Genomic DNA, 20,305 nt, shown 5'->3' on the forward strand with positions numbered 1-20,305 from the left:
TGCGTAACACATTTCCAGACACTGGGAGGTTACAATTTCCTGGACAACGTGTTTCTGAGGCTTAGTTCGTTCACAGGAGGAGTGGTTGAGAAGGCAGCCAGCTGACCGATGTCTTTAAACAATTCTTTAGTCCTCAGCACCCAGCGCTGTTAGGTTTAAGCAACCATCGGCAGCGTCTGCATCATATAGTGCAAGATTATCTAGGGGCAAGGGCAGACTTGGAGACCTTTCCAACTGAGCATCCATTGGGTTACTGGGTCTTGAGGATGGGCAACTGGCCAGAACTTGCTTAATATGTAATCAAGTTACTGGCCTCTCCTGCTTCCAGCATGCTTTCAGTACAGACAGTGCTGCTTGAGGTTTTGCAATGCATAAAAGAGTGCATCTGTCCACAGACTCAGTTGACTGGCTGATATTTATCAAAAGGAATCAGACCTGGATCAACAGCAGCTATCAAGCCCCTGATGCTGATGTAACTGACTGAATTTGCTAGGGATCTGGGATCCCTTGAAAACTGCCTATGTTACCTATCCTATTCCTGAATCTTGATTATGCTAGTTTCCAACAATGTTTTTGGTTTAGGGCACCACCAACACCGAAAGCCCAAATTTCCTGCACCTGTTTGACAGGTGCATGTAATTTAATTTTTTTTTTCAAATTTTGTACAGCAGGGCCCGTTCACTTGCCCAGTAAGAGTAACTGTGAGGGGTTACAGTGTTCAGGTACCACCAACACCCAAGGCCCAATTTTTCTGCAGCTGTTTGACAGGTGCATGTCATTTCAATTTTTGTTCAAATTTTTTACAGCAAGGCCTGCTCCTGCACCCAGCAAGAGTAACTGTGAGGGGTTACAGTGTTCAGGCACCACCAACACCCAAGGCCCAATTTTTCTGCACTTGTTTGATAGGGGCATGTAATTAATTTTTTTATTATTTTCAAATTTTTAACATCAGGGCCAGTTTCTGCGCGCAGCAAGAGTAACTGTGAGGGGTTACAGTGTTTAGGCACCACTAGGGATGGGTGAATGGTTTGGGCCGAGTATAAGTTTGGCCTAAACATAGCCCATTGGGGGACCCTTTGGGTCTTGTTGGCTTTTAAGGGGAACTGAATGACAGAATTTAAAAAAAACGGCGTGGGGTCCCCCCAAAATCCATACCAGACCCTTATGCAAGCATGCAGCCTGGCAGGCCCGGAAAGGGGGGGGCGAGTGAGCGGCCCCCCTCCTGAACCATACCACGCCGCTTGCCCTCAACATGAGGAGGGTGCTTTGGGGTGCCCCCCAAAGCATCTTGTCCCCATGTTGATGGAGACAAGGGCCTCTTCCTGACAACCCTGGGCTGTGGGTGTGGGGGGTCTGCGGGTGGGGGACTTATCGGAATCTGGAAGCTCCCTTTAACAAGGGACCCCCAGATCCCAGCCCCCCCCCCTATGTGGATGGGTATTGAGTACATTGTACCCCTACTCATTCACCAAAAAAGTGTACAAAAAAATAAACACACAAGGCAGTTTTTGACAAGACCTTTCTTTAAAAATAAAAAAATAGTATCCCCTAATGTAAATCTATTGTCAATCATGCCGCACGCCGCACCCCCTGACCTGAAAAAAAAAAAAAAAAAACTCCGCTCTTGGTGAACGCTTCTTGTGGACTGCCTATGCGCGGCTTGACAGTTCTTATATGCAACAAAACAAAATTTCACCCTGGGACTTTAAATTAGGTGAACACGTAAGGCCAATAGATGTATATGAGGTAAACATGGTTTATAAATGTATTAGAAGTGAATAACAATCATCATAAAGAAAATGCATGGACATAAATGGCAAATGGATTTGATACATTGGTGTTTGAAACATTTTGCTCAGTTGGATACACTTCTTATATAGGAAAAAGGCGGGGCCACACTGGTAATGTCCCCTGGAAGTCCCACCCCTTGCGACGCCAAGCACCGATCCATGACACTGACATGGCCCCGCCCATATATAAGAACTGTTAAACTGCGAATAGGCAGTCCGTGGGTATCGTTCACAGAGAGCAGAGATTTTTTTTTGCTTTTCTCAGGTCGGCAGATGCAGCGGGCGGTGTGACTGACAATGAATTTACATCGGGGGACACTATTTTTGTATTTATATTTTTGAATAAAGTGTTTGTCAAAAACTGTGTAATGTGTTTATTTTTTTGTACACTTTTTTGATGAATGGGTAGGGGTACAATGTACCTAATACCCATTCACATGGGGGGGCGGGATCTGGGGACCCCTCGTTAAAGGGGGCTTCCAAATTCTGATAAGCCCCTCACCTACAGACCCCGACAGCCACAGCCCAGGGTTGTTGGGAGGAGGCCTGACGTCCTTATCAACATAGGGAGAGGGTGCCCTAGAGCACCCCCCCCTCATGTTGAGGGCATGTGGCCTGGTATGGTTCACTAGGGGGGGGCGCTTGCTCATCCCCTACCCTTTCCTGACCTGCCAGGCCGCATGCTCAGATAAGGGTCTGGTATGGATTGTGGGGAGGGCCCCACTCCATTTTTTTTTTATCTTTATTGCCGGGAGCTGGCAATACATTATAACCGCGAGCAAGTTTAAATTACATTTTTTCCTTTAGAAATGTCAGCATTGCTGCAGCAGGCTCCATACATCGTACAGATGCGCCACTTTGCAGGCACATTAGGGGACCCCCCAGGAATTTTTCAATTTTTCATTTTTATTGTTTCACTTTAAGCATCATTATAATCACTGCTTCTTTAAAAAACGATTGGTTTCTGCATTGATACATGTCTCCCAGGGCAGTGCACAGGTCCACATACACTTTTTATTGCAATACCTTGCATATAAGCCTTTAAAATGAGGACTTTTGATTTTTCATGTTCGTGTCCCATAGACTTTAATAGAGTTTGCATGTTTGCTAGAACTTTTTACCTGTTCGAGATGTTTTGGTGTGAACCGAACAGGGGGGTGTTCGGCCCATCACTATTTTACATGTTAACAGGAAATTTGCCAGGTCTTACCACAACAGCCCAGTTGGAGTCAGGGCAAACATGGATTAAAGAATTGCTAAAAATGTAATACAGTTTTTCTTGTTTCTTTCAGCTATTCTGCTACTGACTTTTTTTAAGGGAACATTTATATGTTCTTGGGTTAAACAAATGTCGGATGTCTGCATTTCCCACCATGATTATTGATTCCTTCTGCCAGCCCCTGCATCACTACAGGACAATTTAATTGAGGATTATTTATAAAACAATGACATTGGACTAAACATCCAACCAGGGAACCTACCTGGAGTCATCCAGTAACTCATACCTCCTTTTTCCTTCAGCAATAAGGTCCTGACAACATTTCTAACCCTTCAACCATCCATAGTAAAAAAAAATAGCTGTAGATACATTTTAAATGATTTTCTTGACTATATTGCTGTATTTAAAGTGTAATCAGCTAAAAAAATAAATAAATACATGAGAAGCACAGTAATCTTTTCCAGGGACATTTTCAATTTTTTTGGCACACACCCTAAAATATACATTTGGCCTGAAGATTGGCTGAAACTCCAAAACATTATATATTTTCTGGCGCCTTGAAGAAAAAACGGTGGTAATTGCAATTTTTATGTCAAATGATATTAGCGCAACTGTATGAAATTTTCAGTAAAAAATACACTTACGTTTACTTTAGTGCATACAAACACAATATATGTTTGTATTTGTGTTACTGTCCAGCTAGACTATTTACAACCAGGTAATTTTCGACAGCTCTCATTAGAGACTTTTAAAGACCTTGCTAGTGGAGGCATATGACATCTTTGTGTTTCCGCTATTTGTCTCTGCTTTGTGTCAAATGTGTCTTTAGCTGGGCTGTGTTCTGTCAAAGATGTGACCTCCTTTAAATTCCTAACACAGACATAAGATTTAAATTTGACTGTTTTTGTTACGAACTTGCAAATTTTGGAGAAGATGAGGGTTGTATGGTGCTCAGTATGATACCTCCCCCCCATTCTCCCTACATAGTTTGGGGTTCATCGGACCTTACTTCATGCACAACAGCTCCCCTTTTCTTTCACTACAGACAATATCCAAGAAAAAGTAATACTCATTCAAGCAAGGTGTAAAAACTGAATTTTTGTAAAATCTCACCTGTAAAATTCCTTTCTCTGAGTCCTCCGACAGTCGCCGCCTCTTCATATTCGTCACAATGGGGTATTAGACTTTGCTCCGTAGGAGTAGCTAGGCAACAGAATATGTCAATATTAAAGCTTTTAACATATCCCACCCCCAGGGGGTGGTCCCCTCAGTCTATACCCTCCTGCTTCCTGTTCCATACCTCAGTTTCAGTAGAATAGCAGTAGAGTACATACACAAACCCCAAAAGAGGGGCGGGGGCGGCGACTGTCGGAGGATTCAGAGAAAGGAATTTTACAGGTAAGATTTTACAAAAAAATTCTGTTTTCTCTTACGTCCTCCGACAGTCGCCGCCTCTTCATATTCGTCACAATGGGGACGTCCCAAAGCAGTGCAAACATGAGGGGTGGGAAACGCAGCCGCGCCTAAGGCAACGCAGTCTCCACATCAGAGAAAGTAACCTTACCAAGGGAAGGAAACCAACTGGGCAACATGAAAAAAAGCTTGCTCAACAGGAGCAACAACCCAGGAAGAACAAATAACCTAGGGATAAAAAACATCCCAAACAGCCAAGGGCCCAAAAAAAAACAAGGGACCTTAAGGTACTGCCGCACTAAGAACCTTGCGGCCAAAGGAAGCATCTGCCGATGCCTGAACATCCACTTTGTAGAACTTTGAGAAGGTGTGAACGGACGACCAAGTCGCCGCCTTACACACCTGGGCCACAGAGGCCCGATGATGACAGGCCCAAGACGTACTCAGAGATCTGATAGAGTGCGCCTTCACAGGCATAGGAGGAACCTTCCCCTTCAAAGCATATGCCTGCTCAATGGTCTGTCTGATCCATTTCGCGATGGTAGAAGCCGACGCCGCCATGCCCTTCCGAGGTCCCTCAGGAAGGACAAAGAGAGAATCCATCTTGCGAAAGGATTTTGTCGAATTCAGGTAAACCCTGATCGCCCTGACAACATCCAAGGAATGCAAAGCCACCTCCTTCGGATGCTTAGGCTTCGCGCAAAGCGAAGGCAAGACAATGTCCTCATTGAGGTGAAATTCCGAAAGCCTTTTCGGAAGAAAAGAAGGATTAGGTCGCAATACCACCTTATCCAAGTGGAGTACCAGATACGGAGACCTGCACGACAAAGCTGCCAGCTCCGAAACTCTGCGAGCCGCAGTGATCGCCACCAAAAAGGCAACCTTTTTGGACAACAGAGGTAACGAGAGAGCATGTTGCAACACGGACAGAACAAGGTTCAAGTACCATGGAGGCAAAGGCTCCCTCCGAGGAGGGACCAGGTGTCGCACCCCTTGAACAAAGGTGCTAACCAGAGAATTAGACGCCACAGGGCGCTGAAAAAGAACGGCCAGAGCAGAAATCTGACCCTTAATCGTAGCCAACGCCAAACGCTGGTCCACGCCCGTTTGAAGGAAAGCCAACACTCTCGAAACCGAATATGAGCGAGGAGAGTACCCCCTGGACTCACACCAGGTAAAGTAGGCCTTCCAAGTACGGTAGTATATCTTCCCCGAAGAGGCCTTTCTAGCATTGATCAAAGTATGAATGACCTCCGGAGAGAGACCCCTATCCTTCAGGACCTCGGTCTCAACAGCAAGGCCGTCAAAGCCAGCGACTGTAAAGCAGGATGGAATATCGGTCCTTGAGAGAGAAGATCTTCCCGAAGAGGCAGACGCCATGGAGCGTCGACCGCCAGATTCACGAGGTCTGCGTACCAAGACCAGCGGGGCCGGTCTGGCGCCACCAGAATCACCGTTCTTGGTTCCGAGGACAACCTGCGAAGGAACCGGGACAGCAACTGAATTGGTGGGAATGCATACATCAGCCGATACTGATGCCACTGAGCCACTAACGTGTCTGACGCGTCTGCCCGAGGATCGCGCGTCCTTGCCACGAACCTTCCCACCTTGTTGTTCAGACGAGACGCGAACAGGTCCACATCCGGAAGACCCCACTTCGCGCACAACATCTGGAATCCGGGTGGAGCGACCATTCCCCCTGGTTCAGAGTCTGACGGCTCAGATAATCCGCCTGCCAGTTCTCCACCCCCGGAATGTGAACTGCCGTTATCGCCGGGACGTGTGTCTCGGCCCAAGACAGAATGTCGGCCACTTCCCGAGCCGCTCGGGCACTCCTGGTGCCCCCCTGGTGGTTGATGTAGGCCACCGCTGTGGCATTGTCCGTCTGAACCCGAACCGGACAGCCCTGTAGCCTGTCCGTCCAACGTTGAAGGCAAAGATTTATCGCTCGCAATTCCAGAATGTTGATCGGAAGGGAGGATTCCCCCTCCGACCAAGTACCCTGGGCGGACAGAATGCCCAGAACACCACCCCAGCCGACAGGCTGGCATCCGTGGTGATCACCGTCCACGAAAACGGACGAAAAGACTTGCCCCCCGACACCGCCGGGGACTGCAGCCACCATAGAAGATTCCTTCTCGTACTAAGACTCAACGAGATCTGAAGATCCAGAGATTGTGGTCGCCCGTCCCACCTGGACAGGATCTCCGCCTGGAGATCCCTCGTGTGAAACTGGGCGAAGGGAATCGCCTCGAAAGCCGAGACCATCAAACCCAAACACCTCATGCCCGTCCGGAGGGATGAGCACAGAACGTCCCGAAGGGACCTGACTTCGTCCTGAAGCGTCTTGAGCTTGTCTTCCGGCAGGAAGACTTTTGCCTGAACCGAATCCAGAATCATACCCAGATAGGGAAGACGAACCGACGGGCACAGCGTGGATTTTGGGAAGTTTATCGTCCAACCAAACTCCTGCAGAGTTTGCATCGTGACAGACAGGTCCTTCATCAGACCCTGACTGGTCGCAGACCGGACCAGAATGTCGTCCAGATACCCCAGGATTGAGATACCCTGGGCTCTCAATAAGGCCATAACCGGCGCAAGCACCTTGGTGAAAACCCGCGGAGCCTAAGCGAGACCGAAGGGTAACGCCACAAATTGATAATGATCCTCCGCAATGGCAAATCGAAGGTACTTTTGGTGACCCTCGAAAATGGGGATGTGTAGGTACGCATCCTTCAAGTCGATGGAGGCCATGAATTCTCCTGGAACCAGGGCAGCCACCACCGAGCGCAGGGATTCCATGCGGAACTTGCGAACCCGCACAAAGCGGTTCAGAGCTTTTAAGTCCAGAATTGGACGAACCTTGCCCTCCTTTCTGGGCACAGTGAACAGATTCGAATAAAACCCCCGAAACCTGTCCCAATGAGGCACCGGAACCACCACTCCCTGAGCCCGCAGGTCCTGCACCGCCAGCTGCAGATCCCGCAAACGCTCCGGAGACCGTTGAAGGTTTGAGGGAAAAAACCTGTTCGCCGGCCGAGAGAGGAACTCGATCTTGTACCCAGACCGAACGATCTCCTGAACCCACCTGTCCCGAACGCGGGCCAGCCAGGGTTGAAGAAAATCGAGCAAACGTCCCCCCACCCCAGAACTGGGTGAGGGCGTCCCTTCAGGCCGCATTGTTATGGGCAGCGGATCCGGACTGGCCGGACTTCTGCTTACCTGCCCACGGTTTCTTTTGGGAGCCTTGACCCTTGAAGGGTTTGCCCCTATAGTGTGACCGAAAGGCACGAAAGGACCCCTGAGGGGGCCTAAATGAAGCATGCTTCTTAGCTTGAGCGCCCTTAGCCTTGTGAGATTGGGGCAAGAGCGTGCTCTTACCCCCAGAAATCCCCTTAATCAGCGTATCCAGTGAGTCGCCAAAAAGGCGAGATCCCGAATAGGGCAAATTAGCCAAGGTCTTGCGAGACGATTGGTCCACAGACCAACATTTCAGCCAAATCAAACGGCGGGTCAACACCGCCACGCTGTGCACACGTGCAGCCAAAGGAATAACATCCAATTCCGCATCACACAAATACATGACACCCTGATGGATCTGATCCACCATAGCCAACGTCGTCGGCGGGGCAGAGTCAGCCACCAGGACGCGCCTGAGTACTTGCATCCAATCCGCAACAGCCTGAGCCGCCATAAGGGAGGCAAAAATAGCCTTTAGTATGGAACCGGTAACCGAGTAAGTATGACGGGCGAGAGACTCCAGTCTCCTGTCCGTAGCGTCCCGGAACACCAGGGTATCCTCTGCCGGAATCGCAGTGGATTTATTCAAAACCGCCACCGCGTGATCCACCGGAGGCGGCACACACCAACGTTCATCAGTGGTGGGTGTGAAGGGATAACGCAGTTTGAACCTACTTGGCACAGCAAAAGGCTTTTTAAGGTTGCGCCATTGTTCACTAACAGCGCGCTGAAAATCCTCAGTGCAAGGAAAAACCTGCGATGTTTTGCGCCTCCGCTGTGTCCCATAAGAAGCCAGAACGGCAGGTGGACATGGTTCATCCTGTAAATGCAGCGTTTGTTTGATAGAAGCAACTAAGTCATCCATGATTGCAAGCTCTTCAGACGAGCCAGGGGGAGAATCATCAACCCCCTCAACCTCTGCATCCCCCTCCGACCCTGCAAAGTCCAGGGACGAACGGGACCCCGATAAGGTGACCCCAGCCATAGCAGCCCCATCACCATCGCCCTCTGAATCAGAGGAGATTGAAACTCTGGGCCGTTTTGTGGATGGAGCAGCCACAAGCATCTGTACACGAGCAGCAAGGTTAGCCACAACTGTGGCCAAATCGCCCCCCTCAGGGGAAACAGCAGCAGCCCCTTGTCCACCCAGTAAGGTGGGAGGAAATTTGCTTTCCTGAGAATCCATGCCCCCAGAAGTGTGCAGGAGAAAAAAAGGGTAACTGCCCCTTTAAAAGCGCGGCTAGCGCAGCCCACCGCACACACACACCAGCACAATGCGACCCCCACAGGGAAAACTACAAAACTCAGGCAAGGAACACAGGACTAAGGAGGATAAAAACCTGGAGAGAACACTGCTGCTGCTGTATCGATCGGTGTGCCCAGGGAAAAGGAAGGTACATGCAGTGCTACATGAGGCCGGAGCGATCGCCGCCAAAATGGCGGCGCTTGGCGCCAAAAATGCCGCTCCCAGCTACAGAAGAAGCCCTCATATGCCTGTAGAAAAACATTAAAATGGCGGACCGCAGTAGCGGCCGCCGCATGTTGCACTAAACATGATCCACAGCATGTCCTACAACATATAGCATGTCACACAGAGAGATCACACAGTTATGCACACAGAACAGTGTATCACAGCCCCCCTCCTTGCAGCCCACAGCAGCATCCAGACAGGGAGCCCCATAGTGTGAACAGACATGCAGGGTTACACAGTCCCAGACTGACACCCACTAAACAGACAGGTCCCCACACAGAGTACACTTACCTTCTGAGTGGCGTGGGGAACCCGCACAAGCGATCAAGCCACTGCACATGTGACAGGGAGAGTCGCAGCCAGGATGCAGGAGGACTACGGTGCAAAACCGCATGGCGTCCAGTGAGGTAGCCACCTCACAATAGCATCCCTGCAGCGAACAGGGATGGGTCGTTCACATGTGCCAGGAAAAAATACCTGACTGAACGCTCGATGGCAGGCTGGGAAGCCACTGGCCCACAACCTGCGACCAGGGGGGCCAGCCCGAGACCCAGCCCGCATGATCCTCTTCATCAGAAGAACTAACTAATGCTGACAAAAGTAACAGCTAAGTAAAGAAAGAGAAAAAAACTCAAATAAAATCAAAAGAAGATAAAGGCTGAGACAAAATGCCCCAGCACAGAAACAGCCAGCTAACTCCTGAAAGCTAGACATTGAAACTGAGGTATGGAACAGGAAGCAGGAGGGTATAGACTGAGGGGACCACCCCCTGGGGGTGGGATATGTTAAAAGCTTTAATATTGACATATTCTGTTGCCTAGCTACTCCTACGGAGCAAAGTCTAATACCCCATTGTGACGAATATGAAGAGGCGGCGACTGTCGGAGGACGTAAGAGAAAATGCTATTACAAAAACCCATTCTGGGTCCCAAACCTATAATATAGCTTGTTTTCTGTGAAGCATGATCTGTGATTTGTTTAGGTAAAAAAAATATTTTGTGTCCTAAAATATATTATAATACAAGAATAGAAAAGTTCCCTGAAATGTTAATTTTTTTTATAGTGAAAACAAATGTCCCTCTGGGTGGCTTCATCTGCCCAGCCTGTAACGAAGCACAGTACATGAGCATTCAAAAAGTACTGCACAAACTTCCATATGCACAATGGGGAGCTGGCTGTAGTTCCTTAGGAAGCCACAGCCAGCTCCAGCTTTTAAGAAGGCAGTGCCAAGAACTAGTAAGTACCTTAAAAAGTCAGAAAAAGTAAAGAAAAATGTATTTCCTCTTTAAAGCTAAGTAAAATACACTTTTTTCACAACGAAAATACACCTTTAACAAGTGAATACATACATACAATTTTTTTTGCACCCACGGAACAGTACAGAAAGATCAGGTTCACATATTTGTTTTGCATTACTTTGCAATATACAGTGAATTACCACAACGCACAGTAATGTATGGAATGCGACTGTGTATTGTAGCGCCAATAATTTTAAATAGCCTGTAAGTGTTAATATATCGTGGCAGAGAATACTCTGGTCTCCTGCCCTGTCAGGGTTCATGATGTGTGGCAAAGCTAAAAGAAATCTTAAAACTGGATGGACAGAAATATACAGCTGCAGTTCAAGCTGGCTCATACGTTCCCACAGCAGAGATCATGTGACCAAATGCCTAGGTTGTGGTCATGCCACCAGCACTGAGGGAACTGGAAACAATATCTTTTGCAGGTAGAGGAAACATATCCGTCCTACTGTAATTTTACATCAATTCATCCAGCAAGAATATCCAAGCCCAACTCTGGGCACAGCTATTTTTATTGTTTTTCTTTTCTATCTCATTCTCGCATTACAAGCGTTATTGAATAATTTCTTCCAAAGTTTATAGTTTGGGTTTATACCAATTGGGTTTATACCAATTTTGGTGTTGTACACCCCCCACACTGCTGTGCCGTTCACAACACACAGCCCGCAGCATCATTAATGTGTTGAACCTTGTGAATGGTACAGTAGAATGTGGGGGTGTAGGCACAATACTGGAACTGATGTTGTAGTGAGACACCATTCTGATGCAGAGGTAACCTGAATTTTGGCTCTCAATATATACTGAACAAAATTATAAACGCAACACTTGTTTTTGTCTCCATTTTTCATGAACTAAACTCAAAGATCTAAGAAAAGCAGGTTTCATCTGTGAAGAGAACATCTCTCCAAAGTGCCAGACACCATTGAATGTGTGCATTTGGCCATTCAAGTCGGTTACGATGACCACCTGCAGTCAGGTCCAGACCCCAATGAGGGCGACGAGCATGCAGGTGAGCTTCCCTGAGACGGTTTCTGACAGTTTGTGCAGAAATTCTTTGCTTATGCAAACCTATTGTTGCAGAAGCTGTCTGGGTGGCTGGTCTCTGATGATCTTGGAGGTGAAGATGCTGGATGTGGAGGTCCTGGGCTGGTGTGGTAACACGTGGTCTGTGGGTGTGAGGCCGGTTGGATGTACTGCCAAATTCTCTGAAACGCCTTTTGGAGACGGCTTATGGTAGAGAAATGAACATTCAATTCGCCAGCAACAGCTCTGGTGGACATTCCTGCAGTCAGCATGCCAATTGCACGCTCCCTCTAAACTTGCGACATCTGTGACATTGTGCTGTGTGATAAAACTGCACATTTTAGAGCGGCCTTTTATTGTGGCCAGCCTAAGGCACACCTGTGTAATAATCATGCTGTCTAATCAGCATCTTGATATACCACATCTGTGAGGTGGATGGATTATCTCGGCAAAGGAGAAGTGCTCACTAATGCCCCGTACACACGTTCCGATTATCATACGACAAACCTCGCTTTCGACCTAGTCTCCCGATAATCGGATCGTTAGTACACAGCTTTCGACAGCCGATCATGACAGTTGGTCCAACAAAATCCGAAGGGACAAACCGGAAAACTTCTGTCATACGACATCTTCTCGAACGATAATCGACTCGTCAGTACAGCATGCGTACGGTAAAAGTCGTTCGACAAATACCACGCATGGTCGGAAATAGTCAATAATCCGGAAGTAGATGTGAGAAAGTAAACACTACCTTGCAAATATTCGAACCGAAAATTGTGTGTATGCTATCCCAATGTATCTTAGCGTTTCATCGTTACTTATAATAAAATCAATAAATGTAAAGGCTGCCTGCTATTGTTCGTGCTTTGCACTATAATTATTCACTGTCCAGGTTTTTTTTTTCCGTAATGTATATTGCTTGCGAAACATGTTTCCAATGTGTTTCGTAAAGACCGACCGAATGTAAAATCGTAAGAACATGTAATGTGTAAGTTGACTATATCCTAAGCGTGTTTTTAAATTAACCCCAAAAAGTGGCAACCTAGACGAACGTTCCGTTGCATGGAACGTGTGTTCGTACAATAATCTTGTACACCTACTATGATATATGGGCCGCCCCTTTTCCCTCCTGTTGTGGGCAGAATGAATATGGCGGATATGGATGAGGACACACATGTGTCAGGCGGCTCTGACAGGGAGGAAAGACAGGCTTCAAGGCCTAGGAGCAAAAAAAAGGCTTCAAATATGTCCTTTGATGAGATGGTGGACATCCTGATCAGCAAGGATTATGATGGGAGAATGGGATCGTACTCGAGACCTAATGCCAGGAAAGACAAGATACTGGAGAAGGTGGTCCATGTTCTGCATAGCAAATTTGGGGTGAGGAGGACAAAGGACCAACTCCGCAAGCAGTGGTCGGATCTAAAATTGAGAGAGGAGGATCAGTTCATGAAGATTAAAAAACGGCTAAAGAAAAGTGAGTATATATTATTCTGTTTTAATATACATATTTTTAGGCACCATGGTATATATTTTTTTTGTGGATGGTTATATCGTTCGTTTGTTATGAATAATCGTACTAGTATAGTGTGTGGGAAGTGTAATGTGTCTACTGTGTGGGCCTATTTTTACTGTACACAGGGTAGATAGATAGGAGCTTGTAGAGCCAATGCAGTAACGCACTTTAATGCATCCACTTAGCATACATATACTTAACATACCATGTGTGCTTTGATGTTTCTTATTCATCTTTGAACAGGAGAGAAAAGAAAAAAAAATACAAAAGAACATAGTGGCACAACTGGTGACAGCCAGCAGAGCAGCCAGACACAGAATCCAGAAGACCAGGTGGTGGTTTTGGATCTGATGAATGTAACAAGCACTGGTAAGCTGATAATACCACCAATGTTTCTGGATTTATGCATGCCACAGATACCAAACCTTACCATCCTTTTTTTTTATTTTTGTTTTAGAAGTAGAAATGGCGACTGATGCTGAACAGCATTTCACCGGTTCCAGTGCACGCCTGTTGATGAATAAGCTCATAGCCTGCAAGACAGAGATTGGTTCAATTATTGATCGATGCCAAGTTGTGACGACCAAAATAAGTACCGTCATAGACATGTTGGGTAAAGTTTAAAGGTGTTTGAGTGGTGGAAAGTCTTCAGACAATCACCTGTTGTGCCTAGTTCAAAGATTTATAGACAAATTATAGTTTATCTTAAAAAAATACCCTTTAAAAAATTCTAAAAAAAAATGAACACTGCTGGTTCCAATGTTCTTTATTTTATAAATAAAAGTTTTATACTTTTAATTTATGTTTGTGTTTGCATTTTGTAACTAGAGGTATAGCTAGTTCTGATTTTGTATTGTATGACTATTTTTAACATGGAAGTTGCACTGATGAGGAAACATTGACAGGCATTGTGAGCAATAACACATAACTCAGTTGTTTTTTGTGGCCATCCCCAATGGATCTGCACTGACAATCAATGTGCTGATTATTCAGTGAAGACCCCCCCCCCCACCTCACTATAACGGGCAATCTGCTCTCCTAAACAGGCATTTTGATAGAGTGAACTGACCAAATCAATGGCACTTAAGAATAAAGATGGCGATATTGCTTGATTAACACACAGGAGTTTATTTTGAGGAAAAAATTACATCAAAAATTCAAAAAAACACAGATGTAAACCAAAAAAAAAAATAAAAAAAGAATAGATTTGAAATTATAATTGGGTATAATGATATTCGTGTGGCCAAGATGGCTGTTGATGGTCAGGCTGCATGTATGGCCATTGACCACCATGTTGCATAGATCCATGACCAGTGTGTGGATTTGGGGGTGGATTGGGGTGTGGATTGTGCTGTTGTAATGGCCCTGATGGTGCAGTAGAATCGGTCATGCGGGTATTTTTCCTCAATTCCCCTCGAATGCCTCTATGCATGGTCTCCAGCATCAACTTTTCAGCATATTGCCGTTGTTCCTCCGACATTCTGTGGAGCTTGTTGGCTGTCAGAATCCCAAAAGCATCCGCTTCATCAGGCTTTTTCTCCAGAGCAGCAGTTGCCTTGTTAAGAAAAGTGGAGGTGTCATCCTCAATTCTCCTCCTCTTTTGAGGTCTAGCCACAGGTGGAATTTGAGTGCTCTCCGTTATGATGGGAGTTGGCTCATTTGTAATGTCCTCTGTTGGTTCCTCTTCCTGTGTGTTTGTCTGTTAAAATAAAAAGGATTTTTTTTTTTTTTTTTTTTTTAAATGCAGTTCATATTCACATTAAAACCCAAGCATCAATGTTACCTGCAAACAGCATGCATGGATTATTTTTAGGAATAACAATTAAAGGCCAAAAATGTATTCATAAGGTACCTGTGTCTGGAGTATGTCCTCCCTGTCGTCAAACACCATTTCAGGAGACATGGGGTTATCACCAGATGCTGAGGTAGATGGTAGAGAAGGGGGGTTAGACAGGGTACAAATGGATGTTCTGGCATCCACCTGTTCCGTTAGGAATCTCAAACTCTCGAAATACCAGAGTCGAGGAACATATACATCATCAGTTTCTGCTCCAGATTTTTGTGTTTCATGGATTTTATTCAGTTCCCTTTTAAAAACTGTACGCAGGTTTGCAATTTTATTACGGACATAGTTAAGGTCTGCAGACCTACTAATGGTTTGACATAGCTCCACAAGTTTGGTGAGTGCCTCATGTCTTTTATTTTTGTCTGAATAATCTTTAGATTTTATCCTCCATAAACATGGCATCTGCCTATACATTTCGATAAATTTTGGTAGGAATTCTGGTGAAGTAAATTTGTCCGTCATGCTTCCTAAAAAAAAAGAAAAAAAAGTTCAGCTATGTTGCATTTCAGCCTGATATAGAGGTATTGTCAAACTAATTTTAGCAAAAGTTTGTGTCTGCTGAATAAACACAAGTTATGTTGCAAACATACCGAACTTTCAAACAGCAAACAATGACATGACATTTGTTCATATTTTTTTTGTGAATAAAAAGTTCCTTTTAGCTCAAGCTAATTTACCTGTTTTAGGTGAGACAGGTCCAACAGCAATCCGATCGCGGGGTGACCAAACAATTGATAAAGATGTGTGACGTACAGGAACGTTCGTTGCGTTGCTCCTTAATTTATAGAGTAGGCATGCGTGCATCGGCCACGCCCCACCTCTCACACAACTGTTTCTAATTAGACGTATCTTACTTTAATCCGTCTTCCTGCAGCCTGTGTTCCCAAAGGAAATGTCGGCTGGCTACCCCGTCATGCATTATTGCATCATGCCTGTCTCACCCCTCAAATAATTGTGTATATATATCTATTATTCAAGTTTTTTGGTGGGTTTGAAAATAGTTTCATTTGTCATATATATGTAGTTTACAAATGTACAAAAAGAGTTTGTATATATAATATATAATTATTTATATTTATATATATATATATATATATATATATATATATATATATATATATATATATATATCTACATACATACCAGTACATACAGTGTTTATATATATATATATATATATATATATATATACACACACCAGTATATACAGTATATATATATAGTTAGGACGTTGAAAGACAAGGCAAAATAACGTCCTTACCTCTGCAGCCGACACCCTATAGTAATTGGGGAATTTTGAAAACCAGGTGGAAATGTATCTCCTGTCTGTGACAATATCCACAGATTTACCTGACTTCCTGTCACATAATATATATATATATACATACACACAGCACTACACACCATATATATATATATATATACACACACACACACACACACACACACACCAGTATATATATATATATATATATATATATATATACTGTATATATACAAACTATATATATAGATATATATATATATATATATATATATATATATATATATATATATATATACACACACACATACATACACCCATGATAATTTCTCATGTTATTTGTAATCCTAAATTTAGGACACACTCATGAAGCTAATATGGCTATTACTGTATATGTTCTGTATATTTTATGTGTATATAATCTGACTAGATCGGATATTGTATAAACTAATATTTAAAAATAAAACAACACAGACATTTACTCCACACCCAAAAAAAAATGTATTCATGTATAATGTACAAAAAGATGGCTACTTGAAAAATCAGGAATAATAGTGACATTGTGGCCTTCACATGTCATCCTGCCAGGAAACTGCTCCTCTTCCAACAAAATACTCCATATAATCCAGGCGAGATTGACGTGCAGTTTGGGTCGGAAGTCGTGGATGTCCACTGTTTAGGGAGGTGAGTACTTCCATGTGTTCATGAAGGTCAGCATGAATACTGGTGCCTGGCATTGAAGACGAAGGATCTGTGTCTCTTTCAAATGGCAAAGATGTCATGTATCCCTGGGAATTTTGAAGGAGGAAATTATGAAGGACACAACAACACAAAACAAGGGAATCTATTTTATATAAGGCTAAATTAATAGAGGTGAGGAAAATACGAAACCTATTTGCAAGGATGCCAAATGCGTTTTCAACAACCCTGCGTGCCCGGGACAAACGATAATTAAAGACCCTCTGGGGTTTGGTCAGATTGCGCATGGGAAAAGGTTTCAGAATATGCTGATTGAGGAAAAATGCGTCATCTGCAACAAAAACAAAGTTAAGCCCCTCAAAGGTTTCAGTGCTGGATGGTAGGTTTAGTGTCCCTTGCAGCAAACGCTTATAGAACTCAGTTTGATTAAGGATGCTTCCATCAGAGTTACGGCCATTTTTACCTATATCAAGGTAGATGAATTCATAGTTCGCATTCACTATGGCAAGCATAATTATGCTAAAAAAACCTTTGTAATTATAAAAAAAAGATCCAGAATTTGCAGGTGGAACAATTCGCACATGTTTCCCATCAATGGCTCCACCACAATTTGGGAAATTCCAATGCTCTTGAAACGCATTGGCTATTTTGTTCCACTCCTGTGCATTGGTGGGGAACTGTAAGAAAAAAAAAAAAAACATTAACAAATAATATTAATAAAATACAGAAACAGAAAGCAGGATATGGAGGACACTGGCACTGTACCTTAAGATACTGCTGCTGTAAAGTGGCAATAATAGCCTTACAGGTCTCCGGGATTATTTGACCCAGTGCTTGGGGAGAGATACCCGTCGAATATTTGAGGTCCTGCAGACTTCTCCCTGTTGCCAAGTAGCGTAATGTTGCTATTAGCCGTTGTTCAGGGCTAATAGCTTCCCGCATTGGTGTATCCTTTTTTTGGATGAATGGTCTCACAAGTTGAAGTAATGTCTGGAAACACTCATCATTCATCCTGAGAAAGTTCCTATAATCATCAGGATTATTTTCTTTCAACTCTTTGAGAAGAGTCATGTGAGAATACTTTTCTCTGTCACAAAGCCATTGTTTGGACCATGTCCTCCTTTTTTGTTTCTTCTTTTGAAGCAACTTCCGTATAGCAACTATACCCAAGATGGCAATTGGAAGTGCCTGGTCCTCCATTATTAGGATATAGCTTCACACTAGCACTCGAACGACCGAATGAGCACGCCGAATGTTGGCTTGTAGAGCTCTACACGGAGGCGTATACCATACGATCGGAAATTGTCAGATGACGTTGCACGACGCAGGGGTCATACGTATATACATCACTTCCGATACATAGCTACGAAAAATACACCTGGTCACTGAATCGTACGAAGAAAGTCGGATGGTTTGTACACAGAGTTGCTTTCGATTTTTGTATCATGCAACAACTACGAAACTTTTGTCGTACGATGGTCGTACGATAATCGGAACGTGTGTACGGGGCATAACACAGATTTAGACAGATTTGTGAACAATGTTTGAGAGAAATAGGCCTTTTGTGTACCAAAAATACGTCTTAGATCTTTGAGTTCAGCTCATGAAAAAAGGGGGCAAAAACAAGTGTTGCGTTTATAATTTTGTTCAGTGTATATATCAGGAGTGCTCAGAAAGCTTCTAAAGGAATAACAATAATAATACTTATAATATGAGAAATAAAGATAAAAAAAAATGAAAAATAGTCGTGCCTGGAGTCGGTTCTTTGATAGCTAGCAAGTTAATTTGAGAGCTGAAATAGGCACTTATTTTAAGTATGGGTATACGGGACTATTCAAACACAAACTACAGATCCACAATTTCAACTCTAAAAACAACATTTTTATACAAATTTAAATTTTTAGTATATTCAATATATGAAATCATATGGGTCATACAGTATGCACAATAAAAAAAAAATTCCACCCACAGTTACTTTTTTGATCATACTTGACCATATAGGAGAAGCACAGCATATATTGTAATGATGCATTGTTTTCACAATGTGTTTTGTAAAACTCATCTACTTCCCCAGAAAAAAACGATGACGTTTTATCTATGATAATATTGTTGGTACCATCATGTATTTTTTCTCTAATATAAGGACATGTCTTGAAAGTCATGCCTTGAATGTGATTTGTTTAGCAAAAACATTTTAAAATAGCTTTACTCACTGGCCACTTTATTAGGTACACCTGGCTAGCACCCGATTCGACCTCCTTTTGCATTTAGAACTGCCTTAATTATCATTGCCTTGAAACATAGATTCAACAAGGTGTTTGAAACATTCCTCAGGGATTTTGGTCCATATTGACATGATAACATCACGCAGTTGCTGCAGATTTGTCGGCTGCACATCCATGAAGTGAATCTCCCGATCCACCACATTCCAAAGGTGCTCTATTGGATTGAGATCTGGTGACTGTTGAGGCCATTGGAGTACAGTAAACTCATTTTCATGTTCAAGAAACCAGTTTGAGATGATTTGTGCTTTGTGACATGGTGCATCATTCTGCTGGAAGTAGCCATAAGAAGATGGGTACACTGTAGTCATAAAGGGATGGACATGGTCAGTAACAATACTCTGTTGGCTGTGGCTCAATTGGTACTAAGAGGCCCAATGTGTGCTAGGGAAATATCCCCCACACCATTACACCACCACCAGCCTTAACCATTGATACAAGGCAGAATGGATCCATGCATGCGGTTTACGCCAAATTCTGACTCTACCATCTGAATGCTGCAGCTGGAATTGAGACTCATCAGACCAGGCAATGTTTTTCCAATCTTCTATTGTCCAATTTTGGTGAGTTTGTGCAAATTGTAGCCTCAGTTTCCTGTTCTTAGCTGACAGGAGTGGCACCCAGTGTGGTCTTCTGCTGCTGTAGCCCATCTGCTTCAAAGTTTGATGTGTTGTGCATTCAGAGATGGTATTCTGCATACCTTGGTTGCAACAGGTAGTTATTTGAGTTACTGTTGCCTTTCTATTATCTTAAACCAGTCTGCCCATTCTCCTCTTACCTCTGACCTCAACAAGGCCTTTTCATCCACATACTTTCCACTCACTGAATATTTTCTCTTTTTCTGACCATTTTCTGTAAACACTAGAGATGATTGTGTGTGAAAATCCCAGTAGATCAGCAATTTTTGAAATACTCAGACGAGCCAGTCTGGCACCAACAACCATGCCACATTCAAAGTCACCTAAATCCCCTTCTGATGCTGGGTTTCAACTTCAGCAAGTCGTCTTCACCACGTCTAGATGCCTACAGTAAGTGCATTGAGTTGCTGCCATGTGATTGGCTGATTAGCAGTTTGTGTTACCAAGCAATTGAACAGGTGTACCTAATAAAGTGTCCAGGGAGTTTAGGTTTACATAAAAAGGAATAAATAAACAAATCACCTATAGCTTTTGACTTATTTTGCCTGATGTATGTTATTTTAGAGAATATGATATTACATGGACTATGTTTTAAGTATTTTT

The 20,305-nt window shown here is 43.9% G+C and overlaps 1 protein-coding gene across 1 annotated transcript; it reads right to left on the reverse strand.

Annotated features, from left to right (window-relative positions):
• Positions 1–16,652: 16,652 nt before the first annotated feature.
• On the reverse strand, positions 16,653–17,982 carry LOC309568925 (putative nuclease HARBI1; the record flags this gene model as incomplete). Its single annotated transcript, XM_082274696.1, has 2 exons — positions 16,653–17,459; positions 17,548–17,982. The coding sequence occupies 2 exons, from the start codon at positions 17,980–17,982 to the stop codon at positions 16,653–16,655; spliced, it is 1,242 nt and encodes a 413-aa protein (XP_082130822.1).
• Between the last annotated feature and the right edge of the window lie 2,323 nt (positions 17,983–20,305).

The sequence above is a fragment of the Pelophylax lessonae genome, assembly GCF_965119305.1.
Source record: "Pelophylax lessonae genome assembly, chromosome: 12".
Lineage (NCBI taxonomy): Eukaryota > Metazoa > Chordata > Amphibia > Anura > Ranidae > Pelophylax > Pelophylax lessonae.